Consider the following 24,481-nt stretch of genomic DNA (forward strand, 5'->3'; position numbering starts at 1 on the left):
CCTGCAGAGGGGGCCCTGGAGAGGGGGAAGAGGCCATGTGCCCTGAGCCCATCTGAGAGTGACAGTCACACAGCCTGAGTGCTGATGGTTTGGTTTCCCATGCCGCAGAGTGTTTCCCCGTGCGTTCCCGTGATCTCATGGGGGTGGGCGCTCAGCAGACAGAGGGCACAGTCTTATAGACTCATAGATTTTAAGGTCAGAAGGGACCATTATGGTCATCTAGTCTGACCTCCTGCACAACGCAGGCCACAGAATCTCACCCACCCACTCCTGTAACAAACCCCTAACCTATGTCTGAGCTATTGAAGTCCTCAAATCGTGGTTTGAAGACCTCAAGCTGCAGAGAACCCTCCAGCAAGTGACCTGTGCCCCACGCTGCAGAGGAAGGCGAAAAACCTCCAGGGCCTCTGCTGACCTGCCCTGGAGGAAAATTCCTTCCTGACCCCAAATCTGGCGATCAGCTAAACCCTGAGCATGTGGGCAAGACTCACCAGCCAGCACCCAGGAAAGAATTCTCTGTAGTAACTCAGATCCTCCCCATCTAACATCCCATCATAGACTTTGTGCCTGCATTTCAGGGTGGCACTGGTGATCGACCTGAAGCCAGGAGACGGTTTCCCAGCAGCGATTGGTAATGGGGAGACCACTGTGTTGGCACGTGTGTGTGCGGGAAGGTGCCATGTTACCAGAGAGACGCCCGTGCCAGGGGCAGCGAATCCCATCCCACCCGCAGGGCCAAGGCAGCTGAGACTGGCTGATGGGCAGTGCTCGCTCCATGTGCTCACTGAGGATGACTCCGCTCGCTCAGTGATCCTGTTACTACCGACTGCTGCAAGCCCTTCTCCAGCGCCCAGCCGGGGCCAGTGCTGGGGGCTAGGGATCCTCATGCCAGTGCGAGCAGACCAAAGCCACGGAGCTCAAAGGCTTTGGAGCTACCCTGGAGCTGTGGGCAAAGCTCAGTGATCCCTGCCCAGCATCATGCCAAGCCTGGGACGTGCTGGGCATCTCGGTGAGCCGAACAGTGGACGTCTGCTGCAAGGTTTTCAAGTGTTGATCAGTAACGTGCTCCCAGACCGGGGGAGGATCGTACTTGGCCACGGCTCCAGGCCTCCTAGTTTTTAAGCTCAAAGAAAACACCTAAAAGCTCCCAACACCCAAACAACATGGCCCCGGTAGCACCCCAGACTGAGACCTCTAGGGCACTCACTATCAGGCCGGGTACCGATCCCTTGGGCAGAAGTCACTGTCTGTGCCTGTTCGCTTGGCGGCTTCTTGGGGAAGATCATGGCTGGTCTTCACTAGGCTGGCCAGGGGGACCCTGTGCTGCAATGTAGTTTCCAGGGGAGATCGTCTTTGATGGCAGAGGGTATGACAAGGCCAGCAGCATACTGCAAGGTTATGTGCTGCAGAAGGAGTCCGGGCTTGGGGTCTGACAGTGGCCGAGGGTAGGCAGGTCCCAGATGGGCCTGCTAGAAAGGGGACGCCGAGGGGACCCTTCTGTCCTGCCCGGCGTTGCTGTGTGCACGCTGTTTGCCCTTGTCACACAGCTGGCGGATTGGCGTTGCACTATGAGCCGTTTGCCCAACAGTCCCGTTTGGTAGCCGTTTAAGATTCAGTCCCAGACCCTAAATGGAATAAATCACTTAGAAATACCCTCTCAGTCCAGTGCCACTCTGGCATCTTTTTTGCATGTTGTATTTTTTGCACATAAGTCACTCTGGGGGAAGCTGTGCGCTGCTGTCTGAGGATTTGAGAGTGTGTGTTCTGCAGCTGTTGGTCAGACGTGGCCTCTTTGCTGGCTGAGGCTGCCGCACAGAAGGCTCTTGCGGCTGTTTGAGAGCCGTTCTGTTCTCTGCGAAGGGGGCGTTAGTCCCGCTGACCGTTCCTCGGGGAAGCGTCTGGGCTGCAGGACTGGGGTGAACAGAGGGCTGCCTGCAGGACAACCAGGAAGACTGATCAATTGAGTCTTCAGTTTCTGTACAATACCAAAGGTGACAATTTGGAAGAAAATAACAGAAAATGAATTACTTGGTGTTAACAGGAAATAGATAGAACCTAGGAGTCAGATAATAAACTAACCGCTGAACCTCAGCACGGCAGACAAGGGCCTGAAAGAACAGAGGGACTTAAATGTCTCTGCTTCTTTAGAGCATGAACTAGGAGTGCCCTATAGCCAGCTGCATAGAGTGCCAGGACACCTGTGCCCAGCTGGGCCATGGGGCAGCTGGGATGTCCTGGGTCACCAGTGCCCAGCTGGCCTGTGCGTACATGGACATGGGGCAGCTGGGATGTCCTGGGACACCGGTGCCCAGCTGGGCCATGTGTACATGGCCATGGGGCAGGCTAGGATGTTCCCTCATTCCCCTGGACCCCACGTAGTCCTTTGAGGAAGCCCTGTTGCAGTGTCAGTGCACTGAGGATGGTGGCACGCTCCCAGAGTGTTGCAGGCTGGGGCTTGGGGCCCCGCAGTGATCCCCTGTTCCCTGTCTGCACTGCAGTGTTCCAGCTGTCCAAGAAGGTGACGTCCGTGGTCCCAGAGAGTTGCCTCCTCATCCTGCTGGGGCTGGGCCTCGGGGGCATTGTTCTGGCCATCGCTAAGAGAGCCGAGTACCAGCTGGAGCCAAGCATGTTCTTCCTCTTCCTCCTGCCCCCCATCGTCCTGGACTCGGGCTATTTCATGCCTAGCCGGCTGTTCTTTGACAATCTCGGGGCAATCCTGACCTACGCGGTCATTGGCACGCTGTGGAATTCCTTCGCCACCGGAGCCGCCCTCTGGGGCGTGAAGCAAGCGGGGCTGATGGGTAAGTGATTTGGGCCCCAGGATATCTGCCCCTCTCACAACATGTGGGGCCGGTGGCAGGGCAGCCGGAGTTGGATGGTAACTGAACTGGCCATGCCACTGGCCATCCAAATCATGCCAGGGAGGCCTGGAATGATCTGGGGGTTCATTAAACAACATGCTGGGATGACAAAAGAATAAAAAAACCCCACGAGCGAGTCTGTAGTGAGCTGCGCACACACCTACGCTGCGTTCTCGACCCCCATGCTTCCCAAGCGTGCCACTGAGGTGTGTTGACACCATTAATATGTTCATGAATCAGATGTATGGTTTTGTGGGCCACTTCTGGTGCTGAAGCTCTGCTGATGGGTAGGCGTAAGAGTCTGTATCTTCCAAACTATATGCATAGTTTTGATCTTTCTTCAGTTAATTTTAGCTGCCAGAATCCCGAAGAGGCAGCCAATGTGCTGAAATATTGAGCCATAATCGCTTCTCTGGTTGGCAGTTTGAAATGTTCTCTCTTTTTTTTTCACCTTGTTGAAGTCTCGCTGATCTAAGCACGTGTGTAGCTGGCCGTTGCTTTTCTCCACAATGACTAGGGAGCTCACGCGTTCCGTTGGCGCCTCCATTTTTGGTATTACTTGCATTGCTCTCAGCCTTGAGTTTATCACGGAGTGCAAACGGCACCTCTCTAGATGGATGGAAACTGGAGGGGCCTGCTTGTTTATCCGGATTGTATGTTCACCCCGCAACAATCCAACCCTTGGAACAGATCATGATATTCCCAAAAGAGTGCCCCATAGCCAGGGTCAGTATGATCTTGGAGTGAGAGCACCTGTTTTACCAGATTGAGTTTTTCCGAGGCAGCCCAGCTTAAAACTGATGTCACATCCTTTGGCACTGCAGTGAATGGGAGCATGTACATGTTGTTTTTATGGTTGGTGCAAGCAATTCACCTCCCCTTCGCTGGTCTATTTGTTCCAGTTTTGGTCTTATCTTCAGTCTCTCATAATCCTGTTCAGACAGAACAGTGACCTGAGCTCCTGTGTCCAGTTTCAGTGGAATTGTTTCATTCGCTGTCATGGGCAGTATCCAGTCCCTCTCATCAGGCTTGCTAGATCCCAGCACGTGTGTGTAAAAGTCCTCAACTAGGTTGTCTTCAACTTAACGCACGTCACTTTTCTGCTTTTGGGACCTGCAGCATTTTGCAAAATGATTGTTTTTCCTACGTTTATGACAGTTTCCCAAAGACAATGCACCGTTTGGGGCCATGCTGTGACTCACAACTTTCCATGTAGCTGTCTGCACCCAGTGTCCCCAGCAGTGGTTTTCATAGTGAGTGGTTCCACGCTTTGATTTTGCCTTTTCTGGCTATATTCTTACTACACGGATAACCCCTTCTGGTGAATTCAGCTCTTTGGCTTGTGCTTTCCAAGTTTCTGCTGCCCTGCCTATCTGGAGAGCTGCTTTTTCTAAAGTTAAATCTTCACAGAACTCTCTCTCTCTTAACACACAGACTCATTTGTGGCATTGCAGACAATCTCTGACCAGAGACTCACCAAAGACACACGTTTTAGTGATGCTCCTTAATTCTGTGACGTTGCTCTCTGGTGTCGTCAGCTTTTCATGCATGTACAAAATCCGTCTGTCTCAAAGGTCTCACTCCTTTTCGGCATGCAGTATGTGACGGGATCCCCGGGGTGTAGCCTGGGACTGTGGGACTGCTGTGCCCCCTTAACTCTCCAGCCTGGGCTGTCTCTCGCAGTGCTTTGCTAGTGACCAGCAGCAAACCCCTCCAGGCGCTGTGATCACTCAGCACAACCGGGTGTGAAGCCCTACACCCAGCTAGACTGCATGAATGCTCCCAGAGCCCACTCATGAGTCACACTGAGAAAGGCACCAGCCCAATTCCCTCCAGCTCCCTGGCTTGCACCTTCTAGCTGTACCGTCTTGCACTGCTCAAGACGAGGAGTGCAAGTTTATTAATTGGTTCACCACTTCATCAATGGAAAGTGGACATACGCCAGCCTTTGTAAAACCTGAGCAGATTTACCAACACTTCAGGCAACTCATTGGTAAAGATAAACAATAAAACAAATGTATTGACTACAAAAGATAGATTTTAAGGGATTATAAGTGATAGGCAAAAAGTCAGTGTGGTTACCAAAAGAAAAGAGAATATAAGCACTCCGTCTAAACTCTCAACCCTATTAGACTGGGCAACATTTAGATTAAGCAGTTTTTCTCACCCCCCTGGATATTGCATTTCATGCCTGAAACCTGGGCCAGTCTCCTCTGTTGGAGTCTTCAGTGTTTTCAGTGTCCTTGTTGCTTGCAGCGTAGGTGGGAGGGGGAGAGAGGAAAAGATGCAGGGCTGCTGTGTTCTGTTTTATACCCTTAGTCCATGTGCTTGGAAAACATGTCCGGGGGATTGCTGAGTCCCCAGGCAAGGTTGAGCAATTCCCCTGGGGTGGCCTCATGCAGGTGAGTCATCGCATTGTAGCTCCCTTGCTGGACAATGGCTGTTGCTGATTGTTTGACATCCCACCCGGGTGTTGGTTATTTTCCTTGCTGTTGCCTCTGGGGAGCTAATATCTGGCCGATTCCCCAACTTACAGCATGTTTTAGTGACAACCATACGACACAATCTCTTAACTTTATATGCACTAATGATCTACATATTTAGCTAGAACAAGGACTTTCAGCAGATCATAAACTTACCCCTGATACCTCCCATGGCATACAATTATATATAAATGCGGAATATGAGAGTTACCGAGTGCTCCCCCAAGGTATAGAATGTCACACAGTGCTCCTCAAATTGTGAGTCTTTTACTTCATGCTTTCATCTTCTTCAAATTTAAAGTTGTTATAAATATCCAACAATATGCAAAAAGATTGCTGATTTCACTTTTATCATTTTTCTGCTCTTCCCCTGTGGCTGCTAAATACAATTCAAACCGCTGTCGGAATTTTTTCCAGTTGTCTGCGATGTTGCCTGGCAATTGCAGACTGGATGGAGCTTGCAAATCATCCATGTTTGGCTTTTTCCCCTTCTTAAGCTTGTCAAGCTTCGACTGTGCTCACAAGATACATACAAAGGCCTTTGCTCGTCTCTGTTTGCTGCTCCATGTGCTTCCCTTGCCTCTGCTTTTCATTGCAAGCCCAGGAGTTAACCTCAGACTGACCACAGGCTCCCTCTCGCTCAGCACCTCTGACACTGTGAAGTGATCTGGGGGTTCATCAAACAACGAACCAGGGAACTGGGCCAGGGCAGGGGTGCTGCAGGGCAGGGGTGCTGCATACTCCTGGCATGGTCCTGCAGCCAGAGGCTCCGCGAGGTCCAGGGAGGGTTCACACCCACCATTGGGGAGCTCAGGGATTTTAGTGGAGAAGTTCCTCTTATCTGACCCCTCATCCCCATGTGCCCCTGAGCTCTTGGGTAGCCACCGACTGTGCTGTGCCCGTTACAGCCCCGGCAGCTGCAGCACATCCCAGACATGGCTGATGCATTGGCTGGCAGTCACTGCTCAGACTGAGCCATCACCGTCCCAGAGCTAATCCTCCCCCACTCCCTGCTACTCACCCCTTTCCCCCAAGGGGCTGCTTGGTGACTCTTAGAGGCTGCTGCTCCCTCAGGACCAGCCCAGTGCCACTCCCTGGACCCCAGGGCAAGGTTTTCACATGTGCATTCTCTCTCCCTCAGCCCACAACCTCCTCACCACCCCCTCCTCTGGTATCCTCCCCAGGCTGCAGGGAACTGGTGGGGTCCCAGCACTGCTAGCAGAACCCCATCTAGGCTCCAGCACCTCGGCACACTTGGGTGGGCAGACAAGGGGGATGGTGATGTCAAGGACAGCTCCTAGCAGCTCTGCCAGGGTGTTACCCTGAAATTTAGGCTCTGGGGTGCCCTAAAATAACCACCCTATTGTCCCCTCAATCTGCTCTTCCTGGGGTCTGGGTCTCCAGAGTTGTTAAGGAAACACTTGAAGGACACGGATCTAACCTTCCGATAGAGTGATTGACACAGGAGTATTCTTGTAACTAATAATCCCTAATACAATATAATCTAAAGTCCTAAATAAGACACACATCCCTTATTGCAAGTTAAAAGAGCATTCAAACCACAACAGCATACAATTTAAATGATTCTAAGCGAAGCACTTTTCTACAAATGGCCAGTCTGTAACCAATCATTGACAGTAGTTCTTCAATTATACTTTAGATTTTACATAAATAAATGTCAATTAATAACAATATTCTATGCATTCTTATTAGTGCGCGCACACACACTAATACTTATAATAAAACTAACGTATTTTGTAAATCCTTTGGCATCTTTCTTTAGTTGCTGCTGCTTGCTGCTGAAGCAGCTTCTCCCAGAAGGGTTCTCCTCAGGATTTTAAGCTGTCACTCTCTCTTCACAACTTTGTAGCTGCTGTTAGTGTTCCAAATTCACTCTTCCTCAGCTCCGTTTCGCTGTTCATAGTTGTTGCCACTTGGTTCTCTTGGTGGATTCTCTCACTCTGCTACAAAATTTCTTCAGTGGCTCCTCTGTCTGCTCTCCGATCTCTCTTTCCCAGCAGCCACTCTTCTAACTCCTTTCCAGCAGTTCTTCTTGCTGGCTCCTCCCTCTTACTCCGTCTTCTCCCGATCGCTCTCCTCGCCGGCTCCTGACTGACTGGCTGCCCATCAGCACAGTAGTATTTATACTGTTCTAACCCACATCACCTCATCTTCAGCTACCAGAAGAAGCAGCCCCAAACTGGCCCATGTCAGTTCAGGCTGAGGCTGTTAACCTTTCTGTCACCCCTTTCATTCTGCAAATGCTCACAGTTGCTGTTGACTTCAGCATTATGATTCTGCCGATCCTCTCACCTACTGGGCCTTTTGCCAGGGTACCATCTTAGCACTCCTGGGCAGTCTGCCAATTAACTGAACTTTTCACCCTATGTTAGCGCTCAGCGTACTCAAGATCTGCATATTTCCTCTTGGAGTGGCCTGGCTCCTGCTTATTCAGAATTGAGACCAAGCAGACAAAATTAAGACTTGAGAATTTCTCTAGGAACAGGGGAGGGTCCTCTGGCATAGCTGCTGCCGACAACAGGGGCCCCGCGTTGTGCTCTGTCTGCTGTGATGTGCAGAGACAGAAACGTGGTATCTCCTGCCCACTCCATGGTCACCACTGAGCAGACACGAGGCTTGTTGTTTATCAGGGCCTGCTAGGCCGGCCTTGCTCTGTGTGCTGTGATAACGGCCTCCCCAGCGCAGGCATCTGCCCCAGCTCTGTGCAGGGCGGGTGGGGTCCCTCCTTCGCTTCTCTCGCTCCCCGGTGTGTCTGGCTGGGCCCTTGGGGCGTGGAGCCTGGTCTGCTTCCCATGGGCAGTGTGAGGCGGGTGCTGCTGGAGATACAGGAGGCTGAAGCTCAGTCCATGCCCCCTTCCGAGGTGCCCTGAGCGGTGTGTTTCTGTCCTGGCAGACGAGGGCGTGGAAGCTGGCCTGATGGACTTCCTGCTCTTCGGCAGCCTCATCTCGGCTGTGGATCCTGTGGCGGTGCTGGCTGTCTTCGAGGAAGTCCACATCAACGAGACCCTCTTCATCATCGTGTTCGGGGAGTCCCTGCTGAACGACGCTGTCACCGTGGTGAGTACGGCCCAGGGCTCTGTGCTTGGGGGGAGTCTTGCCCTCTTTGGCTGGAGGCCTGAGACATCCGTGCTGCAGCTGCCAGATAGCGGGAGCTTCTCCTCTGGTCCTAGAGCTGCCGATTGGAGCGGAAAGTCCCTGGCCCCAAGGCCCAGACCGGACAGGCTCCTCCCACCCTCCGTGGTCTCTACCGTCTGCGTGTCCAGAGCCCTCTCCTCAGTGGGACATCCTGTCCTCCAGGGCATAGGACTGCGCCCAGCTCGGGGGTTTGCAGTCTCAGTGATAGCCCTGCCCTGCTGTGGGGATGGAGCAGTCTCCAAGGTGCCAGGAGATGGAGCAGGGTGGGTAACGGGCCAGCGGTCACCCGAACAACGTGGCTTCACAGCTGGATCAAGCGACGAGCCAAAGGGGTTTGCACACCACACACCACCCCCTGGTACTTCAGTGTGTGCTCGGGAGAGCCCAGCACAGGACTAGCTGGGGAAACGCCCTAGGCAGATCCAGAGCAGGTGGTGGCAGGAGACGTACACTCCCACTCTGGAGTCCCTTCGCCCGGGAAGCCCCGCACCCGGAGAGCCTAGAGTCTGCCGCCTCCCTGCTTCTCACCCGCCCAAGAGGCAGGGTCTGCAGGGCAGGCATCACATGCCCGAAAGGAGAAACACATCCTCACGCTGCCCAGGACAGCGCAGGCTAGAGTCGAGAAGGGGCTGTTGGTCCATCGGGCCCAGGCGTCGGGCTGACCCCGTTGCTTTGCCTTGCAGGTGCTGTACAAAGTCTTTAACTCCTTTGTGGAGATGGGCCCTGCGCACGTCCAGGCCACAGACTACCTGAAGGGTGTCGGTGAGTGTCTCTCCAGCCCCTCTCTGCTAGCCACGCGGTCCCCGGGCCTGCTTCCTCTGCTGGAGGGTGTGTCGAGCGGGCGTGGCTGCCAGCTCCCCCTGCTGGGGAGACCAGACTGGCTGACTGCGTGAAGGCAAGTGCCCTCCATACAGCCCTGGGCCGGTGACAGGAGGGTGGCCTGTGTCACGCGTGCATGGTGGGCCATACAGGACGACGTCCCCTCCAGGGCTTTGTAAAGGACTCACCCGCCTGCCCTGCCCCGTACAACCCACTGGGCAGCTCGCTGGGGTGCCGGGCCATGCACACAGCCGGTCTCCAGGGTCAAATGCTTGAAGATCCCAAGTCCTTAAGAGAACGTGACAGGCTTAGAAAGGACCTGACATTCCCAACTCGCTGTGGGTCTGGGGGGGAGCAGGCCGTGAGGAGAGGGGACGGGCAGGCGGGTGAGCCGGGCAGATGCCGTGCCACTGGAAGGGACTGCGGTGGACTGGCTTCCCAGGGGAGGTGCTGGAAGTCCCATCGCTTGGGACGTGTAAACTGGACGGGACCACGTACTCTGAACAGCCGTGGCCGGCTGGCAGAGACAGGGGAGGTGTGACCCAGGAGCTCTCTCCCAGCTCTCGTGGCTGGGTGAGTCGAGTGAGTCTAAATGGAGGCTGTAGAAGCGGATCTCAGGTGCCAGGGTGCAGCTTCTAACCGTTTGCTTTGTGCATAGACCTGGCCAGATGTGCGTGCTGGCTGTCTGTCTGACAGCGTCCCTGGTGTGCAGGCCGCTTGCCCCATAGGCAGCCCTGCCCCCGAGGAGCTCTGTGGACGGACAGACAGATGGGGTAGGGACCAAAAGCCAGGGGAACTTCCTAACTGGAATAAATTGCCTAAGGCGGTTGTGGAATCTCCATCTTTGGAGGTTTTTACGAGCCGGTTGGACACACGCCTGTCAGGGATGGTCTAGAGCAGTGCTTCTCAAGCTAGCTGATGTGGGGGACCGGCAATTTTTTTCCCAATGTGCCAGGGACCGTTGCCATATCATTATCCTATTCAATGCTCCTATGAGGAAACTCGCTGCGGACCGGCAGCCGATGGCTCGCGGACTGGCACCGGTCCACGGACCACTGCTTTGAGAAGCACTGGTCTAGATAATCCTTAGTCCTGCCAGGAGTGCAGGGAGCTGGACTAGACGACCTCTCGAGGTCCCTCCCAGTCCTACGATTCTATGATTTTATACAAGCCCAATACACCTTAACCATGGCCAAGGGCTCTGGTCAGGAGATGAGCCGGCTGAGGTTACGAGGCCAGTCCCAACCTGCCCCGAGCATCTGGCTGCGAGGGGCCAGCTTGTAGCACAGGGGTGAGCAAACTGCCAGCGGCTTGGGCCCACTGCAGCCTGCACCCCCCCCCCCCCGAGCCATCACCCCCTCCCGCACCGCAACCCCAATTTTGTGAGCATTCATGGCCCGCCATACAATGTCTATTCCCCGATGTGGCCCTTGGGCCAAAAAGTTTGCCCACCCCTGTTGTAGCATGTGCCCATGTCCCGTTTCACAGATCATACAGAGCAAACATCAGCCTCTGGTCTCCAGCCATAGGTGGAGGCTTGTTTTGGTTGATTGGTGTGACGGGTTGGACCCCGCTTCTGGGTGCCACCTGATGTGCTGGGGTTTCACTGAGCCTCCCCTGCTCAGTCAGCCTGGGCTCCCTCTCCCTGCTTTGCTGGATTAGGCTCGCCGGCCTCTCGACTGACACCCACCCACACCCTGCTGCAGACGCAGACCGAAGTCAGCTCCGTGTGAGGGGTTCCCCCAGCACTCACGTGCACACCCCTTTTGGGAGACAAACCCGAAATAACCCTGTCTTGCGCTGTATAGAAATATTTGTACAGCGCAAGCTCGTAAAATTCGCCCCCTCCCTCAATGTGAAGCGAGATGTGCATGACTTCTCCCCCTCCCCCCGTTAGAAATGATAGAAACTGGGGTTATATTATAAACAAGAAATAAGTTTAGTAACTACAAAAGGTGAATTGTAAGTGAATATAAGAGAGAACAGACAGAACCAAGCAGATTACTGACCAAATAAACCAAAATACGCAAGCTAAGCTCAATAGACTTCAGAAACAGGTTACACAATGTAAATTCTCACCCTCAATGTTATTTTAGGCAGGTTGCAAAGTTTCTGTGGTTCAGAGTTCCGGTTATATTCCGTTTCAGACTGGACCCTGTCTCCGTCTGGAGTCCCCCTCGCCTTCCCTTCAGGTGGCTTTACCAGTCTTTCTTCTTGGGCAGACAGGCCATGGAGAGGAGGAGGAGGAGACCCGTTTGCCTTCCTCCCCACCCTTAAATAGGATTTACACAAAGCGGGAATCCTTTGTTCCCCAAACTTGATCCCCCTTCCCTTCCAGTGGAAAGTCACAAGAAGTCCCCGGTAATGTTTAGTGTCAGGTAACAAGACCCCCTGACTCTGTAGGGTCACAGCGTCCATGAGTCAGGGGCAGTATGGCGCGTCCCCAGGAAGGCCAAGCTTTTCACAGTCCATTGTTCTTGCTGATGGGTCATCCGCCCTGTCTGGTTTTTCCATTGTTGTACCTGAAGTGTTAGTAGGCGTCACCCAAAGTAGCATAGTTGAAATCCCCTGTCCAATCCTGTAATTCTTGGGGTATTTATTTATAGATGCAATCCCACTGATTTTTGCTGCCCCCAGATGTTCGGTTTGCCCCGGTGGGCTGTCTGTGTAGCTGCTCTGGGGGGCGAGTGGGAGGTTTGGCAGCTAGGGGATGGAGTGGGGCTGGAGGCTGCAGGGGGTGGCCCCCAGGAAGCGCACAGGAGAAGGTTTTGCTTTTTGTTCCCCGGGGCCTGGTGGCTGCCTTTGATCCTGGGGAGGGGCCGCAGCTCCCCTTTGCCTGCCCCTGTGGGCAGAGGCGGCGGCGTTTGGAATCAGGAGCTGAACGCCTCACTCCCAGTGGACTGTCCCATCTCTCCCGCTCTGCCACGCCAGGCAGCGCCAAGACGTTCCCAGAGGGGCTCCTTTGTCTCCGCTGGAGGCCTCCTCATCAGACGCTGCCGCGCCTCAGGTCTGTGTCCCTTGAGCAGGCCCAGGCCTCGCTCTGTCCTGAGAGAGCTGCTCCCTGCCCCCTATTTCCCTGTGCTGCGTGCGCCGGCTTGTCATATCTGTGCCGGGCCGGCGCCGCGGTACGTGCACGGGCCAGAGTGGGAGCGTCAGAGACACAGGTGCTGACTTTTAGTTTTCCCTGGGGATGCTCCACCCCGAGGGCAACACCCTCCCCCCTCCTCTCCCTGCCCCTGCTCCACCCCCTCCCCCAAGCCCCCGCCCTCCCCCCTCCTCTCCCTGCCCCTGCTCCGCCCCCTCCCCCAAACCCCCGCCCTCCCCCCTCCTCTCCCTGCCCCTGCTCCGCCCCCTCCCCCAACTCCCGCCCTCCCCCCTCCTCTCCCTGCCCCTGCTCCACCCCCTTCCCTAAGGCCCCTCCTCTCCCTGCCCCTGCCCTGCCCCCTCCCCCAAGGCCCTGCCCTCGCCCCACCTCTCCCTGCCCCTGCCCTGGCCCCTCCCCCCAACCCCCGCCCTCCCCCCTCCTCTCCCTGCCCCTGCCCTGCCCCCTCCCCCAAACCCCCGCCCTCCCCCCTCCTCTCCCTGCCCCTGCTCTGCCCCCCCCAAACCCCTGCCTTCACCCCGCCTCTCCCTGCCCCTGCTCCGCCCCTCCCCTAAACCCCCACCCTTGCTCTGCCTCTCCCTGCCCCTGCTCCGCCCCCTCCCCCAAGCCCCTGCCCTCGCCCCTCCTCTCCCTGCCCCTGCTCCGCCCCTCCCCTAAACCCCCTGCTTTTCTCTGCCTCTCCCTGCCCCTGCTCCGCCCCCTCCCCCAAGCCCCTGCCCTCGCCCCTCCTCTCCCTGCCCCTGCTCTGCCCCCCCCCAATCCCCACCCTTGCTCTGCCTCTTCCTGTCCCTTATCCGCCCCCTTCCCCAAGGCCCCGCCCTCGCCCCGCCTCTGTCACTGCATTTTTAACGGGCACGTCGCCGGGCTTTCCTCCGAAGGGGGTTTATTCGACAAGCGACATGCCCGTTAAAACTGCAGTGACCGAGGCAGAGCGAGGGCGGGGCCTTGGGGAAGGGGGCGGAGCAGGGTCAGCGGTTTGGGCATTGGCCTGCTAAACCCAGGGTTGTGAGTTCAATCCTGGAGGGGGCCACTTAGGGATCTGGGGCAAAATCAGTACCTGGCCCTGCTAGTGAAGGGAGGGGCTGGACTCGCTGACCTTTCGAGGTCCCTTCCAGCTCTACGAGATAGGCGCGTCTCCATATTCGTCAGTAAGGAAGAAAGAGCAGCCCCTGTGCGGCGCGTCCCGACCTCTGCACTTAGCCGGGTTCACTGCTTTTGGGGTGCAGCCGTCCTCAGTAGAGGCCTCTCCAGGGCAGGCTCAGCGGGCAGATCTCCGGGCGAGGGAGAGAGGCTCCCTCCGGCGGTAGATACAAGCTGCCTTCTGCAGGGCTCGCGGCTGGGAAGCAAACGGCCGCCGAGAGCCGAGGCTGCAGCCAGCAAGACTCACTCCGTGGGGATCTGCTCTTGTGCCCCCCAGCTTCCTTCTTCGTGGTGAGCCTCGGGGGGGCGGCCGTGGGGCTGCTCTTCGCCTTCCTGCTGGCGCTGATCACCAGGTTCACCAAGCGCGTGCGCATCATCGAGCCGCTCTTCGTCTTCCTGCTGGCGTACATGGCGTACCTGGCCGCCGAGATGGTCTCGCTCTCCTCCATCCTGGCGTGAGTACCGCGCGCCTGGGCTCTTCCCGGGGCGAGAGCCGGCCTGCCCCGGCCGGGGTGGGAGGGACGCTGGGCCCCGCGGGACGGGCGCGGCGCCTCCGTGTGGGGGCAGGTTCCCCGCAGCCCCTGCCCTCCCCTTCACGCCGCGCCTCGAGCCCCACCCGCGGCCCCCTCCCCTTCGCTCCTCGCGCCCCACCCGCAGGTCCCTCCCCTTCGCTCCTCGCGCCCCACCCGCAGCCCCCTCCCCTTCGCATCGCTCCTCGCGCCCCACCCGCGGCCCCCTCCCCGTGCGCTGCGCCTCGCGCCCCACCCGCAGGTCCCCCCCCTTCGCACCGCGCGCCTCACCCGCAGCCCCCTCCCCTTCACGTCGCTCCTCGCGCTCCACCCGCGGCCCCCTCCCCTTTGCTCCTCGCGCCTTGCGCCCCACCCGCAGCCCCCTCCCCTTCGCATCGCTCCTCGCGCCCCACCCGCGGCCCCCTCCCCTTCCTGCCGCGCCTCGAGCCCCACCCGCGGCCCCCTCCCCTTCGCTCCTCGCGCCCCACCCGCAGCCCCCTCCCCTTCGCATCGCTCCTCGCGCCCCACCCGCGGCCCCCTCCCCGTGCGCTGCGCCTCGCGCCCCACCCCCAGGTCCCTCCCCTTCGCACCGCGCGCCTCACCCGCAGCCCCCTCCCCTTCGCATCGCTCCTCGCGCCTCACCCGCGGCCCCCTCCCCTTCGCGCCGCCCCTCCCCCCGCCCCACCCGCGGCCCCTCCCCTTCGCGTCGCTCCTCGCGCCCCACCCGCGGCCCCCTCCCCGTGCGCTGCGCCTCGAGCCCCACCCGCAGCCCCCTCCCCTTGCGCCGCCCCTCGCGCCCCACCCGCGGCCCCCTGCCCTTCGCGTGGCTCCTCGCGCCCCACCCGCAGCCCCCTCCCCGTCGCGCCGCCCCTCGCGCCCCACCCGCGGCCCCCTCCCTTTCGCGCCGCCCCTCGAGCCCCACCCCCGGCCCCCTCCCCTTCGCGCCGCCCCTCGAGCCCCGCCCGCGGCCCCCTCCCCGTCGCGCCGCGCCTCGCGCCCCACCCGTGCCCCCCTCCCCTTCGCGCCGCGCCTCGCGCCCCACCCGCGGCCCCTCCCCGTCGCGCCGCCCCTCGCGCCCCACCCGCGACCCCCTCCCCGTCGCGCCGCTCCTCGCGCCCCACCCGCGGCCCCCTCCCCGTGCGCTGCGCCTCGCGCCCCACCCCCAGGTCCCTCCCCTTCGCACCGCGCGCCTCACCCGCAGCCCCCTCCCCTTCGCATCGCTCCTCGCGCCTCACCCGCGGCCCCCTCCCCTTCGCGCCGCCCCTCGAGCCCCACCCGCGGCCCCCTCCCCTTCGCACCGCGCCTTGCGCCCCACCCGCAGGTCCCTCCCCTTCGCGCCGCGCCTCGAGCCCCTCCCGTGGCCCCCTCCCCTTCGCGCCGCCCCTCGAGCCCCACCCGCGGCCCCCTCCCCTTCGCGTCGCTCCTCGCGCCCCACCCGCGGCCCCCTCCCCTTCGCGTCGCTCCTCGCGCCCCACCCGCGGCCCCCTCCCCTTCGCGCCGCGCCTCGAGCCCCACCCGCGGCCCACTGCCCTTCGCGTGTATCCTCGTGACTGTACCGCAGACGTGTGCCCGTCGCGCTGCCCCTCGCGCCCCACCCGCAGCCCCCTCCACTCGGCGCCGCCCCTCGCGCCCCACCCGCAGCCCCCTCCCATTCGCGTCGCTCCTCGAGCCCCACCTGCGGCCCCCTCCCCTTCACTCCTCGAGCCCCATCCGCAGCCCCTGCCCCCCCCTTCGGCGGTGCCTCGCGCCCCACCCGCAGCCCCCTCCCCTTCGCTCCTGGAGCCCCACCCCCGGCCCCCTCCCCTTCGCTCCTCGCGCCCCACCCGCGGCCCCTGCCATCGCTCTGCGCCTCGCGCCCCACCCGCGGCCCCCTCCCCTTCGCTCCTCGAGCCCCACCCCCGGCCCCCTCCCTTTCGCTCCTCGAGCCCCATCCGCAGCCCCTGCCCCCCCCTTCGCGCCGCGCCTCGCGCCCCACCCGCGGCCCCCTCCCCTTCGCTCCTCGCGCCCCACCCGCAGCCCCCTCCCCTTCGCGCCTCGAGCCCCACCCGCGGCCCCTGCCCTCGCACTGCGCCTCGCGCCCCACCCGCGGCCCCCTCCCCTTCGCGCCTCGCGCCCCACCCGCAGCCCCTGCCCCCCCTTCGCGCCACGCCTCGCACCCCACCCGCAGCCCCTGCCCATCGCGCCTCGCCCCCCCCCGCGGCCCCCTCCCCTTCGCTCCTCGCCCCCACCCGTGGCCCCCTCCCCTCGCGCTGTGCCTCGATCCGCGGCCCCCTCCCCTCCTCTTCGCTCCTCGAGCCCCACCCGCAGCCCCCTCCCCTCGCGCCGCGCCTCGCGCCCCACCCGCGGCCCCCTCCCCTTCGCTCCTCGCGCCCCACCCGCAGCGCCTGCCCCCCCCTTCGCGTCGCGCCTTGCGCCCCCCCCGCAGCCCCTGGCCCCCCCCTTCGCGCCACGCCTCGCGCCCCACCCGCGGCCCCTGCCCTCGCACTGCGCCTTGCGCCCCACCCGCGTCCCCCTCCCCTTCGCGTCGCTCCTCGCGCCCCATCCGCGGCCCCCTCCCCTTCGCGCCGCGCCTCGCGCCCCACCCGCAGCCCCCCCCCTTCACATCGCCAGACAATGGCCCTGCCCCAGTCACCCAACAGAGGGGTTAATTGCTTGTGAGGGGATCTCCAGGGTTCGCCCCCCAGCAAGGTTCTTTGCTCATTCCAGGAGCTGATCTCCAGCTCTCAGACCCCTCACTCGCTTTCCCACCTGAGGTGCTGACTGTCTCCAGGCCCTGGCTGCTCTGCTACCAGAGCTCAGGGCTCTCCCCCCGAGGCCCCGGGGGTGGGGGAGACCCTGCTCTCTAGCAACGGCCCTTGAAAACCTTGAGCTCAGCTTGCTCTAGGTCTGACACAGCAGCCAGCGGGAGCAAAGAAACTTCAGCCCCCTCCCATCACCACAGAACCTCCCGGCTCCCACCAAGGAGGCCCACGAGATTGTAAACGGACCAGTCAGCGGCAAGGAAATAGTCACCCTGGGCGAATTCCAGATGGCACCTCTCCCCACGCCCCAGCCAACGACTGCTCTGGGGGGGAACCCCCCTACCCCGTAGGGGCCTGGCCTGAGACAGCGACACCCTGAACCGAGAGGAGACGCTGGGACTCCCAGGCTCCCTTTGCATTCAGTGTCTCCTCCTCTCTCCGGCCCCCGCGTGCTCCGTCTGAGACTCCCGGGCCCCGGTCGAGTCGCTGGGGCCCTTTCCTAGGAACTGAGCTGGGGGTGCCCGGCCCGTTCTCCCCAGGAGCTGCTGCTACACATGGGCTGCAAAGCCAGTGCCCTGGAGCCGGGCGTTGCATCGCATACGTTATACTGTGATCTCCTGGTCGCCGGGTGGGTTCTGAGCCCAGACTGGTTTGATTTTGTAGGTTCAGCAGCTAGATTCCTGTCACTCGGGAAAGGGCCTTTCCCGGGGACTCTCTGTCCCGGGGACTTGACCGAAGGAGCAGAAATGGCAGCATTGGGACAAAGCTTCCCCCCCATAGTGGCAGGCTCCCTCCTCCCCCTCTGGGAGCCTCTCAGCGCCTCCCCAGCGGGACAGAGGAGAGGCTGTGGGGGAGAGACGCCAGGGCAAGGGCAGCCAGCCGGGGCCAGGCTGGAGCTCCTGAGAGGTGCTGACGCTGTTCCTGTCTGCGGGTAAATTGCCTGGCATGCTGTCCCAGGAGAGCTCCGTCCCTGGGCGATCCACCCCCCCGGCGGCGTTTCGACGAGCAGCCCAAGGCGGTGACAATTTCAGCGCAGAGATCGCTGGCGTCCGGGCTCGCTCGGAGACGTTGGTCTGCGCCCGCATTGACCAGCTCAGACCCAACGGAACCTCCCTGAACCCAGAGACTTGCCTGTGGGAGGCACTGCCCGGGGCGCTGCCGTCCGCGAGGGGCTCCGTGCACGGTGGTCTCTTGCCTCCTCCCGCCCTGGCCTGTTGCCCCAGCCCATGTCAGGGAACATCCTGTAGCCGGGTGCCCCAGGGTCTGATCCGGCCGCTTCCCTCTCGCTTTGTTCAGTCACTGGCCGCGAGCAGTAACTCCGGGGCCCAGGCCACGCGTAGGAAGAGCCACGTAAGGGCCCTGGCAGAGCCTGGAGAAAGCTGCGACTGAATGAGGAAGGGCCGTTTGTGGCTGGTACTGAAGTGCTGCTCTAAGCAGGAGCGCTGGCCCTTCGGGGGCTAGGAGGGGCTCTCCCCGGGCCAGGGCAGGGCAGGGCAGGCAGTGCTCCTGGGGAAGCAGGGGGGCTTTAGGAAGAAGCCATTTCTGCCCAGCCTGGCTTTAGGGCCTGAGGGCGGGCAGAGGGTGGTGGTGGGTGAGGCTGACTGTCCATTCTCAGAGCCCAGAGAGCAGAGCAGCCGTGGTAGCTGGTGTGCCTGGCGCACGGTATGTGGAGAACCACAGGCAGTTTGCGAACCCCGGTGTGCTGGTGGGCTCTGGCTGTCCTTCTCTCAGGGCGTGGGCCTCTGAGCTCTGCAGCGGCCGCCTGGTGAGTTGCTGACGCTGTCTGTGACACGCTGCAGGTGCTGTATGCCCTGTCTCTAGATCCCATGGCCGAGCCTTTGTCTGCCGGGGCACGTAGGCAGCCACACGATGCCGGACGGCAGCACCTTGGAGCTGGACGTGAGACGGGCGTGACTATCACATGGCACAGGGCTCTGCAGGCTGCCACATGGGGTGGGAGCACCGCCCGAGCGACGGCTGGGGCCGCCCAGTGAGGAAGGGCTGGTCCCCCTGCTGCACACGCAGACTCGGCCCCTCTGGCTCAGCTGAGTGAGAGCAGCGGGCAGGGGACCCGGGAGAGGGGGATCCCACTGTGATGAGCGTGCAGGGCTCCTGGCACTTGCTGGCCAGTGCAAAGGGAGTGGGGAGGGGGCAGTGTGGCCCTACCCACGTCTATCCCGAGCTCTTGCTGCCTTCTAGGGTCACCTTCTGTGGGATCTGCTGTAAGAAATATGTGGAAGCCAACATCTCACGGAAATCCCGCACCACTGTCAAGTACACCATGAAAACGCTGGCGAGCAGCTCCGAGACCGTCATCTTCATGTTCCTGGGTATCTCCGCCGTGGACACCTCCAAGTGGGCGTGGGACACGGCGCTGGTGCTGGGCACCCTGCTCTTCATCTTGCTCTTCCGGGCTGTGGGTCAGTCGCTCTCCTGTCCCGTGCCGTCTGCAGCTCTCAGCCTCTGGCTGGGGGCTGTCCGGTCCCCAGGATGCCCAGAGCCCCCTCCTGGCTCGTGGGGCAAACTGCCAGGGGTGGGACCGGGGGGCTCTTGCAGAGGGTTTGTAAGAGCCCTGTCCCTGGCTGCATCCTGCAGAGCACACAACCAGGCCAGGCCCTCATCCGCATCCCTCCCCTTCTCCCCTAGGTGTCATCCTCCAGACCTGGGTGCTCAACCACTTCCGCCTCACGCCGCTGGACCGCATCGACCAGGTGGTGATGTCGTACGGGGGTCTGCGGGGGGCCGTCGCCTTTGCTCTGGTCATCCTGCTGGATGGAGCCAAGGTGCGAGCCAAGGACTACTTCGTGGCAACGACCATCGTGGTGGTCTTCTTCACCGTCCTCGTGCAGGTCAGCATGGCAGGGCCCGGCCGTCCCCAACCACACCAGACCTCCAGCCTGGCTCTGTGCCGGAGCGCAGGGCTAGCTGTGGTGCTCCGGCCCGGCTGCAGGGGGCAGCTCATGGCGAGGTACAAGGCCTGGGTTGGAGGAGGCTGGAGGTAGCACTGCAGGACTCCAATCCTCTGGGGCGGCAGGACTGGAGTGGGGGGTGCTGGGATATGGGCAGACAGCCCTGCCCCCTCTGGGGCATCGCAGGGCCCATAGCAATTCTCTGGGTGGGGCAGCTGCATCTCTCTCTTAGACAAAGCATGCCTTAGAGAGACGGGGCTGGGCGCTCCGCTCCTGCCTGCTCTACCTGGCACCAGCCGGCTCCCCCCGCTGGTCCTGGCACGCAGGCTGGGCACACGCACTAGGCCTGGGGCACAGAGCCAGAGCGCAGCAGGAGAGAGAGAGCAAAAGACGTTCGGCTACTAAAGGGGAGCTGGCACCTCCCCCCCGTGTTCCCTCCCCCTCGCTCTGCTCCTGGTGCCTGTCACACCCAGTTCAGCCTAAGGAGAAGCTGCTCCAAGGTTGCCAGGTAGGGTTGCCAACGGGGGACTGTTTTCTTAGCACACTCCCCCCACCCCCTCAGTATTATAATCATCAGGAATAATCAGCAGGACTCACCTACATTCGCCAGGGGATGTTGGCAGAGACTGCGAGCGGGGAGGCTACCCCCCGGAAGTGCTGACCCCCCTGCCAGACAGAGCCCCTCCCTCCCCCTGCCCCTTCAGGGCAGCTCCGGGCTGCACGGCCCCGTCCATGTGCCCTGCCAGACAGAGCCTGCACAGAGCCAGGGGCGGGAGGGGAATGGAGAGATGCACCTGTGAGTCCTGGCCCCCCTGCTGGCCACGGCCCCGTCTGCTTTCCCTGCGCAGGCTCTGGCCCCCGCCCAGTGCCAGTGCAGCACAGGGCGAGTCCGCGGGGCCCTGCCTCCCGCCCAGACGGTCGGTGGGCAGCCGTGCTCACAGGGTGCCAGCGGTGCCTCCCCTTGTGCTGCTCGTGAGTACTAGTGAGCGGCCCTCGTTCTCCGGCTGTGGGGCCTGCGCCTCGGAGTTGGGTGTCAGACCCTGCAGCTCGGGCAGGCGTCGCCGGCACTCGCGTGTGATGTAGTTTGGGTTAGTTGTGAGCAGGCCACACTAGAGCCCATCCACCTGCACGGGCAGACAGCAGCAACATAGGCCCCTGGGCTTGTGCCCCCCATGGTCCCCAGGGTGAGACTCAGGCGTGGCCACTAGGTGGCACTGTGACCTCGCTAAAATTCTGGTGGGGCGAAGTCCCTGGGCAGGCCGGGTGTGAGCCCTGCCCTGTGCTGCTCTCTGCCCGCCCCAGCCGTGCCAGGCCGGGTGTGAGCCCTGCCCTGTGCTGCTCTCTGCCTGCTCCTGCCGTGCCAGGCCGGGTGTGAGCCCTGCCCTGTGCTGCTCTCTGCCTGCCCCAGCCGTGCCAGGCCGGGTGTGAGCCCTGCCCTGTGCTGCTCTCTGCCCGCCCCAGCCGTGCCAGGCCGGGTGTGAGCCCTGCCCTGTGCTGCTCTCTGCCCCCCCCAGCCATGCCAGGCCGGGTGTGAGCCCTGCCCTGTGCTGCTCTCTGCCTGCCCCAGCCGTGCCAGGCCAGGTGTGAGCCCTGCCCTGTGCTGCTCTCTGCCTGCCCCAGCCGTGCCAGGCCGGGTGTGAGCCCTGCCCTGTGCTGCTCTCTGCCAGCCCCCAGCCGTGCCAGGCCGGGTGTGAGCCCTCCCCTGTGCTGCTCTCTGCCTGCCCCAGCCGTGCCAGGCCGGGTGTGAGCCCTGCCCTGTGCTGCTCTCTGCCTGCCCCAGCCGTGCCAGGCCGGGTGTGAGCCCTGCCCTGTGCTGCTCTCTGCCTGCCCCAGCCGTGCCAGGCCGGGTGTGAGCCCTGCCCTGTGCTGCTCTCTGCCCCCCCACAGCTGTGCCAGGCCGGGTGTGAGCCCTGCAGTCTCCTGAAGGCCGCACAGGGGCAGCCTGCCTGCTCCACCTACAGTTAAGGGCGGCGCCTGCCCCACAGAGATCCCGTCCCTCGTGGAGATAGGGCACGTGGCCTGTCAGAAGAAGCTCCGCTCCAAAGCCAGCAGCCGAGCCTGGCTGGCGAGACTGGGGTTCTTTATAAACCCGCTCACTGCTGCGGTTCTGTGATCCCTGCGCAGACTGGTCCTCGTCGCATCGACGTCAATAGGTCAAGCCACCCCCGTGTGACTCTGCTGCCTTTGCTGGAACTGCCCCCGAGGTGGATTCAGTCCCAGCGTGTTTTGTGATTCATGTTTGTTCCATCATGTCTGGCCATATGGGGGTTTCCCCTTCTTCTATGTGCCCTGGCCTCTGCTTCCTCTGCGCTTCTCCGGGATTTTATTCTCCCAATGACTGGGTGGTTCACCGCGCCGGCTGGTGGCTAACCGCCTGGCTGGGGGCTGCCGGTCCCAAGCGTCCCCTCCCCTGCACTGCACCAGCAGCCGCTCTACCAAAGGCTTCTTCCCTGCCCAAGAAACCAGGCGTCTGTCAGCTTTGCCTGTAGCGGGCAGCGTCTAAGGACCTCAGCCCATACTGAGGTCCCAATTTTAACACCTCCCTGCCCCGGTGTCACTGGGACGGCACCGGAGCCACTTCTGATCGACACCAGCGTGCAAGAGGCATGGAGGCCCTGGTACGCTGTAGGCACATATCTCCTGGTGCCAAGGCCTTGGGGCAGCACCTCCTTTCTTGTGCTGCATCTTGGCCCTGGCTGCCTGTGTACTGGGGCGGAGGGCTCGGCGGGCTCCCCCAGGGAAGCGCTCAGAAGAGGGGAGAGCGGAGCGGCCAAGGCCCAGGGTAGATGCTGCCCAGGCTGGGGCAGCTGGGCCAGCCTCCCCTTGCTGGGGGGAGTTGGGGCTGGCTCGGTGCCCACAGAGCCCTGCTGGGGACGCTCCCCTGCTGACAGCCCTGCTCTGCCCTTTCAGGGTCTGACCATCAAGCCGCTGGTGAAGTGGCTGAAGGTGAAGCGGAGTGACCATCACAAGCCAACGCTGAACGAGGAACTGCACGAGCACGTAGGTAGCGGGGCCAAGCCGGGCCGGCCGGCGTCTCCCCGGCCCTGCCTGCCACGGGCCCTGCCCCGGCTCTCCGTTTGACAGGGGCACTTCCCAGCAGGGATGGGGCGCCAGTTCAGACTCTGCCCCAGGCCCCCCCCAGCACTCACTCACTGTGTTTTCTCTTTCCAAGGCCTTTGACCACATTCTGGCAGCGGTGGAGGATGTGGTCGGTCACCACGGTTACCGGTACTGGCGAGACAAGTGAGTGCCCACGTGTGCTGGGGGCCTCTGCCCCCCCCTCGCCTGCTCCTGACCCCCCGCCACGGCTGCCTCTCCCGTCGCGCTCTGGCCCTGTGTGTTCCCTGGGCCCGTGCCAGCTGTGGGGCACTGAGTGGGGACCCTGGGGCCCTACAGGGGCTTGGAAGGGGACCCCTCGCTCTGCAGGCCTGAGAGGATCAGCGTGAGGCTGGTGTGGGGCTGGCAGGCCCAGTGTTGCTCTCTGCCCCAGGACCCCGCCACAGGCCCGGCTCCCTGGGACTGTGAACGGTGCGTCCCAGCGGGTCTCGGGCCTTCTGGTCCCTGCGATCGCATCCCGGAGCCAACGGCACCTGTCTAGGGGGGCTCACCCCCACTCACCCCAGCCCCCTCACATCACTCAACCACCTCATCTCCCCATCCCTCTGAACCTGACCCCAATGCCTCTCTGCCCACCCCACCCCCTTCATCACCTCAGCTGCAACCTCCTCCTCTCCCCACACAACCCCGACACCCTCATCTCCCTGACTACCCCACCCCTGCCCCAACCCCCGATACCCTCATCGCTCCACCCATGCCCACCCCAGCACCGACCCCCTCATCTCCCCATCCGCTCTGAACCTGACCCTGAACTGCTCGCCTCTCTGCCCACCCCGCCCTAGTCCCAACCTCTTCATCACCCCCACTCCAACCACCTCCTCTCTCCGACCCAACCCGACACCCTCATTTCCCCACCCACCCCCACCACAACTTCCTCATCTCTCTACCCACCGTGGTCCCAGCCTCAACCCTGACACCCGCCCTGACCTCCCAGCTTCTTGGACTGTGATCTTGGGGCCGGGAAGATGCAAGATGGGATTGCTCAGCACACTTTTAAATCCGTGGTGCCCTCCTCTCTCAGCCCCTGCTCAGCACCAGGCCCGGCCAGTTGTGGTGGGTTCGGTTACAGAGACCCACTTGGGACTGTCACCTGATGTGCTGAGATTGCCTCTGAGCCCATTTTCCCTGCCAGTTTGGGACTCCAGAATCCTGCCTTGTTGAGCCAGACACGCTAGCCTGCTGCAACACAGACGCAGGTCTGGTCCACACCCCCAAAGCTGCAGACTTTAACCGAAAACTGCTCAGCAGGTCACCTAGCTCCAGCACCCAAACACCCAGCTCCCAATGGGGTCCAGACCCCAGATAAATCCGTTTTACCCTGTATAAAGCTTAAATTGTCTGTCCTCCATACCACTGTCTGTCCTCTATAACACTGATAGAGAGATAGGCACAGCTGTTTGCTCCCCCAGGTATGAATCACTTACTCTAGGTATACTAATAAACAAAAGTGACTTTATTAAGTATAAAAAGTAGGATTTAAGGGGTTCCAAGTAATAACAGACAGAACAAAGTAAGTTACCAAGCAAAGTAAAACAAAACACACAAGTCTAAGCCTAATACATTAAGAAACTGAATACAGATAATATCTCTCCCTCAGAGATGTTCCAATAAGCTTCTTTCACAGACTAGACTCCTTCCTAGTC

The 24,481-nt window shown here is 61.2% G+C and overlaps 1 protein-coding gene across 2 annotated transcripts in view; it reads left to right on the forward strand.

The window, feature by feature from the left end:
- Nucleotides 1-24,481, forward strand: part of SLC9A5 (solute carrier family 9 member A5) — a 52,624-nt gene that overhangs the window by 14,154 nt on the left and 13,989 nt on the right. For both annotated transcript variants that reach the window (XM_044987091.1, XM_044987092.1), the window contains exons 2-9: nt 2,499-2,801; nt 8,259-8,422; nt 9,184-9,262; nt 13,840-14,017; nt 19,012-19,232; nt 19,459-19,661; nt 22,632-22,721; nt 22,894-22,964. In XM_044987091.1, the coding sequence (XP_044843026.1) occupies nt 2,499-2,801; nt 8,259-8,422; nt 9,184-9,262; nt 13,840-14,017; nt 19,012-19,232; nt 19,459-19,661; nt 22,632-22,721; nt 22,894-22,964 (1,309 nt within the window). The remainder of the gene's footprint in view (nt 1-2,498; nt 2,802-8,258; nt 8,423-9,183; nt 9,263-13,839; nt 14,018-19,011; nt 19,233-19,458; nt 19,662-22,631; nt 22,722-22,893; nt 22,965-24,481) is intronic.

This window comes from Mauremys mutica, chromosome 14 (assembly GCF_020497125.1).
Source record: "Mauremys mutica isolate MM-2020 ecotype Southern chromosome 14, ASM2049712v1, whole genome shotgun sequence".
Classification (NCBI taxonomy): Eukaryota; Metazoa; Chordata; order Testudines; family Geoemydidae; genus Mauremys; species Mauremys mutica.